At 43.9% G+C, this 16,660-nt stretch overlaps 1 protein-coding gene across 1 annotated transcript in view; it reads left to right on the top strand.

Moving 5' to 3' along the window:
• Positions 1-16,660, top strand: part of LOC143983034 (multidrug and toxin extrusion protein 2-like) — a 284,277-nt gene that overhangs the window by 74,809 nt on the left and 192,808 nt on the right. The window contains exons 2-5 of the mRNA XM_077482261.1: positions 5,224-5,325; positions 7,347-7,415; positions 8,337-8,485; positions 10,460-10,502. Of these exons, the coding sequence (XP_077338387.1) occupies positions 5,224-5,325; positions 7,347-7,415; positions 8,337-8,485; positions 10,460-10,502 (363 nt within the window). The remainder of the gene's footprint in view (positions 1-5,223; positions 5,326-7,346; positions 7,416-8,336; positions 8,486-10,459; positions 10,503-16,660) is intronic.

The raw sequence follows: 16,660 nt of genomic DNA, 5'->3' as shown, positions 1-16,660 counted from the left end.
AAGAGAAGCTTCCTTACATGGGTTACTTTGTGATACATTTTTGATGCTATGTTCTGTTTGTGTGCAGTTTCTAGTGAACGTATTTTTAAGTTTGAAGGCTATTTTTATGAGTTCCCCCCGGACTACACATTTGTGGGCTTCCCATTGTATTATGGTAGGAGTTTCTGGAATATTGTTGAGTGTGAAGTAATCTTTAATGCAAGTTGAAAAGTTTTCTATGTTCACTGGGTCTTTAAGTAAGGAGGGATTAAGTCTCCATGTTTTTTTCTTGGTACTAGTTTCTGGAAAAACTAGGAGAACAGTGATCTGAGATTGTCATGGGCTCTATTGTGTTTTTTTTTAGTAAAGGGATGTCGGGCTGAGAAATGAAGAAGTAGTCGATTCGCGAGTATTTTTGATGAAGGGGTGAAAAGTATGTGTAGTCTTTACCTTGTGGATTCAGCATTCTCCAGGTGTCATGCAACATGAGTCTTTGGCGTTTTAGTTTGATTTGTTTTAAAGCTCTGTAGGGCATTGCTGAGGTACCAGAAGATGTATCCAGGAGTGGATTGAAGGGACATTGAAGTCCCCTCCGAGAATTAGCATGCCTGATGAGAAGGAGAATAAAAGGTCACATATTTTCAGAAAAAACGCAACTTGTTTGGTGTTAGGGGTATACATGTTGGCGATTGTGATTGGACTGGATTTAATTGTCTCTTTTAGGATATTCCTTCTTGGTCATAGAGCAAGTCCGTCAGTTGAAAAAGTGTGTTTTTAGAGATGATAATGGATACCCCTTTTGTTTTAGATTGACTATTCATTGAGTGGAAGGCTTTGGGAAATTCTATAACTGATAGTTTAGGAATTTTGTCTGTTAGGAAGTGAGTTTCCTGAATACATACTATATTTGCCCTGAGTTTGTGACATTCTCTGAGAATTTGTGATCTTTTTTCGGGAATATTTAGACCTTTGGTGTTGATAGAAGCCATCTTCAGCGAGAGAGGAGTGGAGTGTGAGGTTGATGAAGCCATTTTTGCTTGGTACCGTTGGAGTGCTTATGGATTACGGTAGGGGTGTATCAGAGGAGGAGGAAACAGTAAATACAGTTTATATAAAGTAAAGAATGAAGATGGAATTAGTGCAGCGCCGGGGGGGGAACAGCTGAGCAAGTGGGAGCGGAGGAGGATCACAGAAAAGGGCAAGGGGGTAGGGGAAGGATTAAGGAAGGACGAGTCCTTCTGAGGTCCTGGTAAGAGAGCAATCAGAGCGAGAAGTGTGAAAGTACTTGGTAATAACCGGTGACTAGCGAGATCCAGCTCACTAGTCAAAATGGAGTGTGTACCAAAAACAAGTTATGGCCGGGGTGATTCAGAGGTATTATGTGTAGATGTGGTTATTTATCAAAAAGGATATATCTGGATGGGAAGGGGCCTGTCATGGTAAGGAGTGGTGGTAGTATTAGAGGGGGTGTGACCCGCTAAACAGAGGAAGTTATTTGAATGCCGATTGAGGTGGTGGTGTATGGTTGAGGTGCGGTCAAGTGGGTGCATTACTATTGTAGATCCAATAGATGGTTAGAAAAGATGTTACCTTCCATGAGGGAGTGTAAATCATGGCACATGGCAGCATATACATACTAGAGTAGGGATATAGCCCGGGTTTCTTATAAGTATAGGGCTGGAGGCAATCGTATCTAACACTTTTAAACAAAGTACTGTAACTATAATAACATTTCATTAATGCATAAACACATTAGAATTGAACATTTGCTAAACTGAGAACTGTGAGAACCCAACTGAAATACATCAAATGACGTGAAACAATCCATTATCTCTTATGCTGCGTACACACGATCAAACAAGCGGGTGGAAAAGTCCGGCAAACTGAAGTCCGCCGGACAATCCCCCGTGTGTAGCCTCCGGCATACTTTTTTGACCCGAAAGTACGGCGGAATTAGAAAGTAGTTTTGCACTCCAATCTTCCCACCGGACTCGCATTTCGGCGGACAATCCGGCCGTGTGTGTGCCAGTCCACCAAACTTTTGAAATGAGCGGACTTTTCCCGCCCGGAGAAAAGTCCGCTCATTTCGAGCGGGTCTCCAGGTAGGCGGGGCCCGCGAAGGAGACATCGCTGGCCCCGCCGCCTGGTATGGACTTAAATGGGAACCCCAACGCCGAAAAAAAATCGGCGTGGGGGTCCCCCCAGGTCCACATCAGACCCTTGTCCGAGCACGCTACCCGGCCGGCCAGGAAAGGGGGGGACAAGGGAGCGCCCCCCCTCCTGAGCCGTACCAGGCCCCAACCCCAAAGCACCTTGTCCCCTTGTTGATGAGGACAAGGGCCTCTTCCCGACAACCCTGGCCGTTGGTTGTCGGGGTCTGCGGGCGAGGGGCTTATCGGAATCCGGGAGCCCCCTTTAATAAGGGGGCCCCCGGATACCGGCCCCCCACCCTATGGGAATGAGTATGGGGTACAATGTACCCCTACCCATTCACCTGTAAAATAAAGTACAAAAAAAAACACAACACACAAGGCAGCGGCGACAGAAGACCGGGCCACCGCCTGTAAAAGAGCTAGAAGAAGGCGCGGTGGCCCGGCAGAAGAACCGAAGAGGGGACAAGACTCCCGAAGTCGGAAGAAGGGCGGCGGTGAGAAAGAAAGCCGGGCTCCTCCACTAGTAAAAGAGCTACAAGAAGATAGCGGAGGAGTCCGGCGAGAAGACCCCCAAAGACGGAAGACCCCCGGAGCTGTGCAATAAACTATTTTTATCTTGTGTGTTGTGTTTTTTTTTTTTGTACTTTATTTTACAGGTGAATGGGTAGGGGTACATTGTACCCCATACTCATTCACATAGGGTGGGGGGCCGGTATCCGGGGGCCCCCTTTTTAAAGGGGGCTCGCGGATTCTGATAAGCCCCTCGCCCGCAGAACCCGACAACCAACGGCCAGGGTTGTCGGGAAGAAGCCCTTGTCCTCATCAACATGGGGACAAGGTGCTTTGGGGTGGGGGGGCGCGCTGCCCCCCCTTCCCCAAGGCACCCCCCATGTTGAGGGCACGCGGCCTGGTACGGCTCAGGAGGGAGGGGCCGTTCGTTTGTCCTCCCCCCCTTTCCTGGCCGGCCGGGTAGCGTGCTCGGACAAGGGTCTGATGTGGATCTGGGGGACCCCCACGCCGATTTATTTATTTTTTTTGCCGTTGGGGTTCCCCTTTAAGTCCATACCAGGTGGCGGGGTCAGCGACGTCTCCTTCGCGGGCCCCGCCTACCTGGAGATGCGCTCGAAATGAGCGGACTTTCCTCCACATGCGTGGGCGAGTCCGTTCATTTCAAAAGTAGGGCAGATAGTACGGCGGACTTAGTACGCCGTATTAGTCTGCTGAAAAAGTGCCGTGTGTGGGCAAGTAGCCCGTTCAGAATGTCCGACGGACAGTCTGGCGGGAAGTCTGCCAGACTAAGTCCGTTGGATAGACGGCTAAATGTGTACGTGGCATAAGTCGGACTGGATAGAGTACTGGCGTCAGGAGGGGTGTAGGTCTATGACTCACTAGGGATGTCCATGTGTTCCAACAGAAATATGGGTGGGTATTTGTGTCTAATGGAATATGTGACCTATATGTTTGCAACGTTTGTTCAAGAAGGAGAACCGAACCGAAGAGGGGGACAAGACCCCCGAAGTTGGAAGAAGGGCGGCGGCGAGGAAGAAAAGCCGGGCTCCTCCGCTAGCAAAAGAGCTAGAAGAAGATAGCGGAGGAGTCCGGCGAGAAGACCCCCCCCGAAGACGGAAGACCCCCGGAGCTGTGCAATAAACTATTTTTACCCTGTGTTGTGGTTTTTTTTTTGTACTTTTTTCACAGGTTAATGGGTAGGGGTACATTGTACCCCATACTCATTCACATAGGGTGGGGGGCCGGTATCCGGGGGCCCCCTTCCCCCTTATTAAAGGGGGCTCCCGGATTCCGATAAGCCCCTCGCCCACAGACCTCGACAACCAACGGCCAGGGTTGTCGGGAAGAGGCCCTTGTCCTCATCAACATGGGGACAAGGTGCTTTGGGGTGGGGGGCCACGCGGCCCCCCCTTCCCCAAGGCACCCCCCATGTTGAGGGCACGCAGACTGGTACAGCTTTGAGGTTCCCCTTTAAGTCCATACCAGGTGGCGGGGCCAGCTATGTCTCCTTCGCGGGCCCCGCCTACCTGGAGACGTGCTCGAAATGAGCGGACTTTCCTCCGCGTGTGTGGGCGAGTTTCCGTTCATTTCAAAAGTAGGGCGGATAGTACGGCGGACTTAGTACGCCGTATTAGTCCACTGAAAAAGTGCGTAGGCAAGTAGCTTGTTCGGAAAGTCAGACGGACAGTCTGGCGGTGGCCATATTTGTTTACATTGTGAAGAACTTTGACCCATGACACATCCATCATGGGGTACAGGACAGCCAATTGAGAAATTTCAGCACATGGACATACCCCCTACCTTATAAATAGACCTGATCTGGCAGCCATTTTACATTCTGTCTTTTGTCAGTGCTGAAATTGGCACTGCTGTGTCACACATTTCACAGAGCCTGCCTTCTGAACTACCTTCTGAGTAGTTGAGATAAGGAGTTTCAGGAGGTGGAGTCAGTGCAGGCAGCAAAGTACTATGGTATATGTAGTCCTTTAGAAATTAAAAGGAATCTGCAGAAGAGAAGCGGCAAAGCATCCAGGAATTTACCTAAATAAAACTGATCAACTGTGGGCGCTACCCCCCTTCCCCCCCACTTCAATATGTCTCTAAATTTTTTTGAAAAATAAAAACAATATACATCAGTAAACATTATATATAGTACAAATGAGTACAATTAAAAGTAAAGAACAGTAATACAGCAAATCTTGGTGTATAACAGCAGTATGAACAACATTTTAATTCACTATAACTGTACAATAGACATGTGCACTGCTGAAAAATTTGTTCGTTTTCATTTCATTCGTTTTTCTTTTCAGAAATTTGAAAATTTCGTAAATTTGAACATTCAGATTTACGAATTTCCAAATTTTCGAATTTCCAACTGTTTGGAAAAATGTGGAAATTCAAATATTTCTGAATTAACTAATTTGTCTAAATTCATTAAAAAGCTAATTCGGAACTAAACAAATTGCACATGTCTATTGTACAGTATTCACATGATAACGGAAAACGAGCAAAGTGTTCGGTATCATAAATAATTAACAAGCATCATGTAAATTTAATTTTGTAAATTTTTATTTTCTTTCAGTTCTTATCACGAATGATGGGACTGCTTATAATAATTGTGAGTTCCATGTTCTGTGGCCATTTAGGAAAAATTGAATTGGACTCTGTTACACTTGCTTCATCTGTAAGTATTCAATTTATTTTTTTACAATTTCTCTTTTTTCCGCTAAAGAAGGTCTTTATTTTAATTAATATTGGAAGCATCTTCATAGTCTACAACCTTTTGTATAGTGATTTTATGCCAACCTCATTTGTGTGTATGGAATATCACTAAATCTCTAGTTCTTCTACCTTCTCTTCATGATATCATATCTGCCTGTCTCTGTACTAACAGATTAGAAAAAGGGAATATGATTTTGAACTTTTCAGAAAATACAGCTATGCTTGACCACTTGTAGCCCCCCCTATGATCAAGGAATTTTTAGCAATACAGCACTGCTTTAATTTAACTGACAATTGCGTGGTCATGCCACACTACACTCAACTTAAATTTATGTAATTTTTTTCCCACAAATAGAGCTTTCTTTTGGTGGTATTTAATCACCACAGTTTTTTTTTATTTTTTGCGCTATAAAAAAAAAAAACAATTTTCTTCAAAAATGTATATTAATATGTATTCTTCTACATTTTTTTTAAAGAAAAATCCCAGTAAGCGTATATTGAGTGGTTTGCACAAAAGTTATACCGTCTACAAACTATGGTATATATACTGGAATTAGTATTTTTTTATACTAGTAATTGCATTGATCAGTGACTTATAGCAGGACTGCAAAATTGCTGTGGACAGTCTGACATTAACTGACACTTTTGACACTTTGTGGGAACCAGTGAGACTAATACAGTGATCAGTGCTAAAAATATACACTGTCACTGTACTAGTGACACTGGCTGGAAAAGGGTTAAAGATTCAGGGCGATCAAAGGGCTAAATGTGTGCCTAACCAGTGTTTTTGTGTACTATGTGTGCTGTTTTTACTAAATGATGTGATGGATTTTCTTTCCCTGCTTCCTCGCTGCCTTGTTTACTCTATTTTGTGTCTCTCCTCCATGATCAGCTTGTGCCGGCGGACATCCATCAGCTTCTGCACCCCAGGAAGCACAGAATCACACACACATACATATACATATACATATACATATATATATATATATATATATATATATATATATATATATATATATATATATATATATATATGTATGTATGTATGATTCTTCACAGAACTGCCTCCCTGTAGCAGTAAATCTGCTATGGAGTGGTTGGCAAGTGGTTAAAAGAAACGGTTCATGTGCCCAGCATTACAAAGCAAGGTGTGCAGGTACATCTCTTCTATGCCCAGTAACTCAGCTGTCGATATTTTTATAAATAGTTTTGTTCTTTTTTAATGAAACCTCTAATTTCTCCCTAATATGCTTCCTGTACAGTGTTTGTAGTGTTTATGGTAGTGCAAAGATGTTTTTGAGTAAATCAGTGGTTAAATGGGGGTTTAGATTGGTTGCTCACACCCTAGGGTTCGTGACCACACATCTAAGGCCGCGTACACACGCGGGGACTGTTCGCTCAACTTTGTCCGCTGAACAGTGTTTCGGCAGACAGTCCGCTCGTGTGTGGGCTTTCAGCGGACAGTTTCAGCGGACAGTCTGCTGAACAAAGTTTTTCGGAAATTCCGAAAAACTGTCCGCTGAAACTTTGTTTCAGCGAACAGTCCCCTCGTGTGTAGGCTTGTTCGTCAAACTAAGTTCCGCGCATGCTCAGAAAGGATTTACACGCCGAAGTTTGCATTGCAGTGTATAGGACGTCGTTTTCTAGTCCCGTCGTACGTGCCGTTCACGTCATCGCGCACGGTTTCAGCGGACTGTTCGTTCGTCGTGTGTGGCCAAGTCCGTCCATGCTAATTTTGAGCGGACTGTCCGCTGAAACTGTTTGACGGACAAAGTTGAGCGAACAGTCCCCGCGTGTGTACGCGGCCTTAGAGAAGGAGAAAAATAAATGCATTGTATTATTATGCAATATTATTACAATATTCCTGTATGTTTTATTGTAAGTTCCTCCACTGTATTTGTCTAATCACCTTTACAGCTCCTTTACATTGTACAACACAAACTGAATAAGTCTATATAGTTCACCAATCTCTTTTCTTTACAGATTATAAATATAATCTGTGTATCAATTGGATCTGGAATGAGTGCTGGATGTGATACACTGATGTCCCAGGTATTTTCATGTTTTTTTTTTTTTTTCATGTGTTTCATGCGTGTGTTTCCCCTCCCAGTAAGCAAGGTAGAGACTGTAGTGTGCTTAGTGGTGTGGTGTGTTTAGCAATGTGCAGCTTTACAGGCCTCCTCAGAAGAGCGTCCAGAGCACTGTGCATTACAGGCCTCCCGAGTCCCGACCGTCCAGAGGACTAGAGCACTGTGCATTACAGGCCTCCCGAGTCCCGACCGTCCAGAGGACTAGAGCACTGTGCATTACAGGCCTCCCGAGTCCCGACTGTCCAGAGGACCAGAGCACTGTGCATTATAGGCCTCTTCAGACCTTCTCATTTTAAAATGTACTAGAGATTTTAGTAGACTAAAATCTACTGCAGATGTTATTCAACTAAATACGACTAAAACAAAAACAATTGCAGATGACTAAAATGCGACTAAAACTAAAATGGCATTTTAGTCAAAAGACTATGAATAAACTAAATTGAAATTCAACCCCAAAATGAACACTGATTACCTCGCATGAGTTTTGTTGCATATTAACTTGGATTACATTATGGCAGCCCATTCAAACAAATGAGCTGCAAATGCACCAGAACGGTCAAACAATCTGCCCTGCTCCATGCAGCACACCAGAAGGTGCAGTACTGTGTTACCATGTGTTGTGGTACACTAGGTGCCTTGCCATAAGGCACCAGGGTACAGTACCATTGAAAATGATTGGCACTGCAACGTGCTAATGTGTGTGTAGTGCTTTGCAGTTAACATGCATTATTGGTGGCTTCACCCTGAAAGCAGTTTATGGAGTTGTATTTCAACTGTGTATTTAGCCATTTTGGCTAGAACTTTGCATCCATTTCCATTAGTTAGGTAGCATATTATTAAATGAGATAATTATAGCCATGTATGTAAATGCTCATTCTTTCAGACATATGGTAGCAAGAATTTGAAGCGAGTGGGAACAATTCTACAACGAGGAATTCTTATGCTAATGCTGTGCTGTTTCCCCTGCTGGGCAATACTTATTAACACAGAGCAGATATTGCTACTGTGCAAACAGAATACAGATGTTGCCAGGTTAGTGTTATCTCCTTCTTCTTCTTACCTTTGACAGACACTATGGGGTTTATTTACTAAAGGCAAATCCACTGCAAGTGCATTTGGAAGTGCAGTCACTGTAGATCTGAGGTGGACATGCAAGGGAAAAAAAAAACCCAGCATTTTTGCTTGTACATTATTGGATGCTAAAATCAGCAGAGCTTCCATTCATTTCAGATCTTCCCCTCAGATCTAAAGCGACTGCACTTCCAAGTGCACTTGTAGTGCAAAGGCCTCCCGATTTGCCTTCAGTAAATCAACCTCTATGTATGAAACAAATAATACCTTTACTGAGTTAAAAAAATAATTCCAGTTTTAACAAAACTCGCTGTTACCCTGTAGCTGTTGTATAAAAATTCCCTTTATACAAAATTCCTCAGGTCCTGTGACAGGTCATGTGCGATCCTCCCAGGATCCTCCTCTCACTGTAATGGCAATGGGGGGTCTTCAACACTGCAGAAGAATGCTGATGTTATGATGTCAGAGAAGCTCCTTGCGCTATTGTACTATGAGCCCAGGCTGACTAGACAAATCATACCTAGGTGGTGTATCCTTGACTGCCTGGGCTCACAGGAAGTTGGTTTAATTAAGCTTTCCATTTTTCAATACAGAAGAGGCTGGCAGTGGAGTTTCTGCATGGACAGCACTGAAGACAGCATTACTATTGAAGCAATAGATGCATTTTTTTATTTTTAGTGGCTGGACAAGTTATTAAATTTAAAAAACAAAAATACATTAACTGGAGTTATGCTTTAAGGAAAATCAAAATGTATTTTAACTATGAGTTTTTTTTTTTTACAAACTTTCAATCATGGGTGAATTCTGATAAACCTTTAGTATATGGTCTCGCTGCTCCTTTTTTCTGGCCTTTTCAGTGCTCTCTTTTAACATAATGATAATTATTCTGCCTGCCACATTCTCTGTAGCACAACCATCCATGCATTTATCAATTGTTAAAATCAGTTTTTAAATTCCACTTGCAATATTTCTGTGGAATTATTTGTCATGCCAATCAGAGGTGTATTTTGAGTACCTATTCTTCCATATATTTGTTTTGCACGCTACTACACACTTAGCCCCAGTACACATGGTCGGACATTCCGACAACAAAATCCGTTGGATTTTACCTGATGGATTTTGTCCGAAACTGGTGTTGCATACACGCGGTCGGACAAAGTTGTCGGAAAATCCGATCATTTGGGACGTGATGACATTTGTTCGTTCTGACGGGACTACGGTCAGGCTAGTAGCCAAAAATGTTGCTCTTGTATTTTGATCTGAGCATGCGTGGCACTTTGTCCGATCGGAATTCTCTACAAACGATCAGAAAAAGTCAGATCAGATTTTGTTGTTGGAAAATTTGAGATCCTGCTCTCAAATTCTTTCCATCAGAATTACCGACAGAAAAAGTCCGATAGAGCCCACACACGATCAGATTTTCCGACAATATAATCCGATCGGAACTTTTCCATCAGAATTTCCGACCGTGTGCATGGGGCATAAGGCCCCTTTCACATGGGTGGGCTGATCGGATCCACCTGTCAGTTTTTATGGAGCAGCGGATGTCAATGGACATGTGTCCGTTGGCACCCGCTGATATCCGATCTGATCTTATCCGCCTAAAACAGATGGAAGGGGAATCCATTCCCCATCCATCTGGCAGATCAGGATGACAGTGGAATGTAAGCGGACAGGCAGTGTGTTTACATCTGACCGCCCATAGAGGAAAGCGGACTGTGTCTGCTCTGCATTAGCATAGTGGACATTGACCAGTCATCCATGTGCTCAGCGGGGATCAGCAGAGAGATCCCTCGCTAAGCAGGTGGATCCGCTGGCGGAGTCGACCAGTGTGAAAGTGTAGGTAAGGAGGAGCAGAAATAACCAGAGTTGATAAGATAATAGATGTATGAATAAACTATCCATATGTTATTAACACATATATATTTTTTTTAGGTTAACACAAAAATATGTGATGATCTTTTTACCTGGTCTACCTGTAAGTTTTGTTCTGTTCTTGTAATACATAAACATTTTCTAATTAATTTGGTTTAGATAAAAATTATTAACGATTGGTAGGGTGTCCTGCCAAGAGGAGAAAAGTCGAAGGAATGCTTTTTATTTATAGGTACAGCTGCAAAGAGGTCTGAAGTAAAGTATCTAATAGTCAGGCAAGAGCATGTTTCATAAATTGACCAAGGGCAGGCAGTGTTTAGGCAGACCAGAATAAGAAGCATAGGTCAGGGCAGATGGTATTCGGGCAAAAGAATAAGCCAACCTATAGATTAGCCAGTTTTTTTGGTCAACCAGTGACCCTTAATGTACTTGCTGCCTAATAATATTATGAGCAGGCTAAAGTGCTGCACTACCTAAATGTTGCCAGTAAAGGGCATGGATATACACCAAAGTATATCAATACTAGCCTAAATAGAAAAACCTTCAGCAGGCTAGCTACATTGAGAGCAGACAGCCGCCCCTCGTAGAAGCTACTGGTTCCTTTCCACTGCTGTATATTCTCCCTCTGCCACATTTACAATCATACATTTAAGTATGTAAATGGCATGGATATGTATTTTTTTAATTATTTTACTGTTGTACATTACAGCGTACATTGTAATTTATTTTATGTGGAGATTGAGTGAGGAGATTTCTCCTCACATCCTGCAATGTTGACCACTAAGACATATGTAGCACCCTCTACCAGAAGGTAGGTGCTATTAAGGGTTGTTTTACTAGGTTTGTTCAGCACAGGCAAATTTAGGCAGGCTAATGCTGCAAGCTAGACCTGTCTGTTTTGATTCTGGGGCTGGGAGTGGTTAGAGTACCAGTGGGTACCACATATTCCAAATACTTTGTGAAAAAAAATGAACCATTCAAAAGACTCATTATGCCTCATAGATTATACGTTGGGGTGTTTGCTTTCCAAAATGGGGTTGAGAAATGAGATGTGCAATTTATGCATGTAGAACGCCTGACGGTGCTTCTTCAATGTTGGGCCTCTGTATGTGGCCAGGCTGTGTAAAAGTCTCACACGTGTGGTATCGTCATACTCAGGAGGAGTAGCAGAATGTATTTTGGGGTGTAATTTTTGCTATATACATGCTATGTGTTATAAATATCTTATAAATGGACAACTTTATGTAAAAAAAAATGCGTTTTCATTTTTTTCCACAGTTTCCAAAAAAGTCTGGAAAAAAATGAACCATTCAAAAGACTCATTATGCCTCATAGATTATACGTTGGGGAGTTAGCTTTCCAAATGGGGTCATTTTGTGGGTGTTTCCATTAACCTGGTGCTCCAGGGCCTTCAAAAGTGTGATAGGTTGTCATCAAATGAGATGTGCAATTTATGCTCGTAGAGTGCTACTTGGATGTTAGACCTCTGTATGTGGCCAGGCTGTGTAAAAGTCTCACACATGTGGTATCACTATACTCAGGAGGAGTAGCAGAATGTATTTTGGGGTGCCATTTCAAGTGTGCATGTGCTGTGTGAGAGAAATAACTTGTTATTATGTCAATTTTGTGCAAAAAAAATAATAATTATAATTTTCCCAAGAATTGTGGGAAAAAATTACAACTTCACAAAACTCACCATGCCTCTTACTAAATACCTTGGAATGTCTACTTTCCAAAAAGGGGTCATTTTGGGGGTATTTTTACTTTCCTGGCTTGTTAGGGTCTCAAAAAATGAGATAGGCCTTCGGTGCATCAGGTGTGATCAAATGTGCTCATTTTTCAATGATTTGCACCATAGCTTTTAGACGCTATAACTTTCACAGAGACCAAATAATATACACTTATTTGGATTATTTTTACTAAAGATATGTAGCAGTATACATTTTGGCCCAAATTTATGAAGAAAAATGTTTTATTGCAAAATTGTACAATAGAAACTAAAAAAAGTGTTTTTTTTCCAAAAAATTCTCTTTTTTCTGCTTATATTGCAAAAAATAAAAACCCAGCAGTAATTAAATACCACCAAAAGAAAGCTCTGTTTGTGAGAAAAAAATTATACAAATTTGGTTCGGGTGGAGTGCAGCATTACTGAGTAATTGTCATTCAAAGTGTGAGAGCGCTGAAAGAAAAAAATTGGTCTGGTAAGGAAGGATGTATAAAAGCCCTGTATTGAAGTGGTTAATTGATGTATAGAGAGCAATTTATTTAGAAAAATGTCCAATATCTAGTATATAGCAGGATTACAGATCTGGGTGCTACCCAGCGGAGTCGCCATGGGCAATTCAGTGTGAGTTGACTCCTGATCAGAGGAACCATTGCTGTATTCCTGGGTCAGGTGAGAGGGCTGATTGGCCATTATCTACTAACGTCCATAGGAACTGCAGTCTCTGACCATCTCCTGTAGTATGTCTGCAGTCTCTGACTGTCTCCTGTAGTATGTCTGCAGTCTCTGACCATCTCCTGTACTATGTCTGCAGTCCCTGACCATCTCCTGTCATAGGTAGATGGTCAGAGACTGCAGACATATGACAGGAGATGGTCAGAGACTGCAAACATATGACAGAAGATGGTCAGAGACTGCAGACATATGACAGGAGATGGTCAGAGACTGCAGACATATGACAGGAGATGGTCACAGACTGCAGACATAGTACAGGAGATGGTCAGAGACTGCAGACATATGACAGGAGATGGTCAGAGACTGCAGACATATGACAGGAGATGGTCGGTGACTGCAGACATATGACAGGAGATGGTCGGAGACTGCAGACATATGACAGGAGATGGTCGGAGACTGCAGACATATGACAGGAGATGGTCAGAGACTGCAGACATGACAGGAGATGGTCAGAGACTGCAGACATGTCTGCAGTCTGTGACCATCTCCTGTCATATGTCTGCAGTCTCTGACCATCTCCTGTCATATGTCTGCAGTCTCCGACCATCTCCTGTCATATGTCTGTGACCATCTCCTGTCATATGTCTGCAGTCTGTGACCATCTCCTGTCATATGTCTGCAGTCTCTGACCATCTTCTGTCATATGTTTGCAGTCTCCGACCATCTCCTGTCATGTCTGCAGTCTCCGACCATCTCCTGTCATATGTCTGCAGTCTCCGACCATCTCCTGTCATATGTCTGCAGTCTCTGACCATCTCCTGTCATGTCTGCAGTCTCTGACCATCCGCTGTACTATGTCTGCAGTCTCTGGCCATCTCCTGTACTATGTCTGCAGTCTGTGACCATCTCCTGTACTATGTCTGCAGTCTCTAACCATCTCCTGTACTATGATTGCAGTCTCTGACCGTCTCTTGTATCATAACTACAGTCTCTGACCATATCCTATAGTATGTCTGCATTCATCGATAAAGGATGGTAATGGTGTGAGTGTGTGTGTGTGTGTGTGGGGGGGGGGGGGGCATTGAAGGAGCTGGCCTTGGCACGACAAAGGGAGTAAATCCGGGCTTGCTTATAGACAGGCTTGGAAACTCCCTGGGACAAGGCAAGTGACCTGGTTCTTTATGCTGGACAAAGCCGAGGATGTTATTCTCCACAGAATGGTTTGCATGGTGCCTTTAGAGACACTGCTTTTGGCTTCTGGTCCCCTCCATCCTGTAGTCTCCATTCTAGGTAAGAAGATTTGTACAATTAGTGTGTTTTATCTTCTGAATAGAAGGGAGAAACTATCTCGGGAGGGCTTGCCGTTCTCCTGGCTTGTCAGAAGACCATGCTGCAACCCTACTGCAGACAGTCTCCATGAAATATAAAACAAGTCTGGGGGTCCTCTTTCCCCTTTGTTGATAAGTCTCAAGTTTAAAGATTAACTTAACCCCCACCCTCCCTATCCCCCCCCCCCACCCTCATACCTATATAGCTGGGTTATGTAAAAACAAAACGTACTAACTCCTTATTAGACCTCTGTATCAATCCTCTGTAACTAGTGTACCGTATATACTCGAGTATAGGCCGACCCGAATATAAGCCGAGGCCCCCAATTTACCCCCAAAAAAACTGGCAAACTTATTGACTCGTGTATAAGCCGAGGGTGAGACATGCCTGTCCATCCCTGTGTGTGTGTCCGTCCATCCCTGTGTGTCCGTCCATCCCTGTGTGTCCGTCCATCCCTGTGTGTCCGTCCATCCATCCCTGTGTGTGTGTGTGTCCATCCATCCATCCATCCCTGTGTGTGTGTGTCTCCATCCATCCATCCATCCCTGTGTGTGTGTGTGTCTCCATCCATCCATCCATCCATCCCTGTGTGTGTGTGTCTCCATCCATCCATCCATCCCTGTGTGTGTGTGTATCCATCCATCCATCCATCCCTGTGTGTGTGTGTGTCTCCATCCATCCATCCATCCGTGTGTGTGTGTCTCCATCCGTGTGTGTGTGTGTGTGTGTGTGTGTCCAGCCTACCTTTGTCCCGAGCCTTTGTCCCGAGCCTCCGTCCCGTGTCGTGCCTTGCCTTCGTCCCGTCCCGTCCCGTCCCGTCCTGTCCCGTGCCGTGCGTTGCCTTGCCTCCGTCCCGTGCCCTCTTCGTCGGCGGCCATTGTTAAATTCAAAAGCCGCGCCTCCTCCTTCGCCTGTGATAGGCGGAACACTGAATTTCCCAGCAGCCTGTGTTCCGCCTATCACGGACGTCGTATCATCCTCGTCCGTAGTACGAGGATGAGCGGATGCCCGTGATAGGCGGAACACAGGCTGCTGGGAAATTCAGTGTTCCGCCTATCACAGGCGAAGGCGGAGCCGGAGGCGCGGCTTTTGAATCAGAATGGCCGCTGTCTGTCTGCTCGACACGCTGATCGAGCGGGCAGACAGCGATGACTCGAGTATAAGCCGAGGGGGGCACTTTCAGCCTCAAAAAAGAGGCTGAAAATCTCGGCTTATACTCGAGTATATACGGTAGTTTTAAACCGCGTTTGGTGTTCAAATGGTAAAAATAAAAACTAATACAAAGCAGCCAGCACTACAAGGGACAACTTGTGCAAAAGAAATGGGTATAAACAGTGCAGCACTAAACATAAATCATATAGATATGAGTAGTAATAATAAATAGTGAACCACTATGTGAGAAAGAATTAATAACACAATAAGAGAACTCATAATTACATACAGTGGTGTGAAAAAGTGTTTGCCACCTTCCTCATTTCCTGTTCCTTTGCATGTTTGTCACACTTAAGTGTTTCGGAACATCAAACCAATTTAAACAATAGTCAAGGACAACACAAGTAAACACAAAATGCAATTTGTAAATGAAGGTGTTTATTATTAAAGGTGAAAAAAAATCCAAACCATCATGGCCCTGTGTGAAAAAGTGATTGCCCCCTAAACCTAATAACTGGTTGGGCCACCCTTAGCAGCAACAACTGCAACCAAGTGTTTGCGAAAACGTGCAATGAGGCTTTTACAGCGTCCTGGAGGAATTTTGGCCCACTCATCTTTGCAGAATTGTCCTAATTCAGTTACATTAGAGGGTTTTCGAGCATGAATGGCCTTTTTAAGGTCATACCACAACATCTCAATAGGATTCAGGTCAGGACTTTGGCTAGGCCACTCCAAAGTCTTCATTTTGTTTTTCTTCAGCCATTCGGTGGTGGACTTGCTGGTGTGTTTAGGATCATTGTCCTGCTGCAGAACCCAAGTTCGTTTCAGCTTGAGTACACAAACAGATGGTCGGACATTCTCCTTCAGGATCTCTTGGTAGACAGCAGAATTCATAGTTCCTTTTATCACGGCAAGTCTTCCAGGTCCTGAAGCAGCAAAACAGCCCCAGACCATCACACTACCACCACCATATTTTACCGTTGGTATAATGTTCTTTTTATGAAATGCAGTGTTCCTTCTATGCCAGATATACTTGGACACACACCTTCCAAAGAGTTCCACTTTTGTCTCATCGGTCCACAGAATGTTGTCCCAAAAGTCTTGGGGATCATCAAGATGTGTTGTGGAGAAATTGAGACGAGCTTTGATGTTCTTTTTGCTCAGCAGTGGTTTTCTCCTTGGAACTCTGCCATGCAGGCCATTTTTGCCCAGTCTTTTCCTGATGGTGGAGGCATGGACGCTGATCTTAACTGAGGCAAGTGAGGCCTGCAGTTCCTTGGACGTTGTTGTGGGGTCTTTTGTGACCTCTTGGATGAGTCGTCGCTGCGCACTTGGGGTAATTTTGGGCGGCCGGCCACTCCTGGGAAGGTTCACCACTGTTC

Source organism: Lithobates pipiens, unplaced genomic scaffold (genome assembly GCF_037356315.1).
Source record: "Lithobates pipiens isolate NorthernLeopardFrog02 unplaced genomic scaffold, aLitPip1_a1.2 Scaffold_16, whole genome shotgun sequence".
NCBI lineage: Eukaryota > Metazoa > Chordata > Amphibia > Anura > Ranidae > Lithobates > Lithobates pipiens.
Note: the sequence above shows the minus strand (reverse complement) of the source record. Positions and strands in the feature narration are given on the sequence as shown.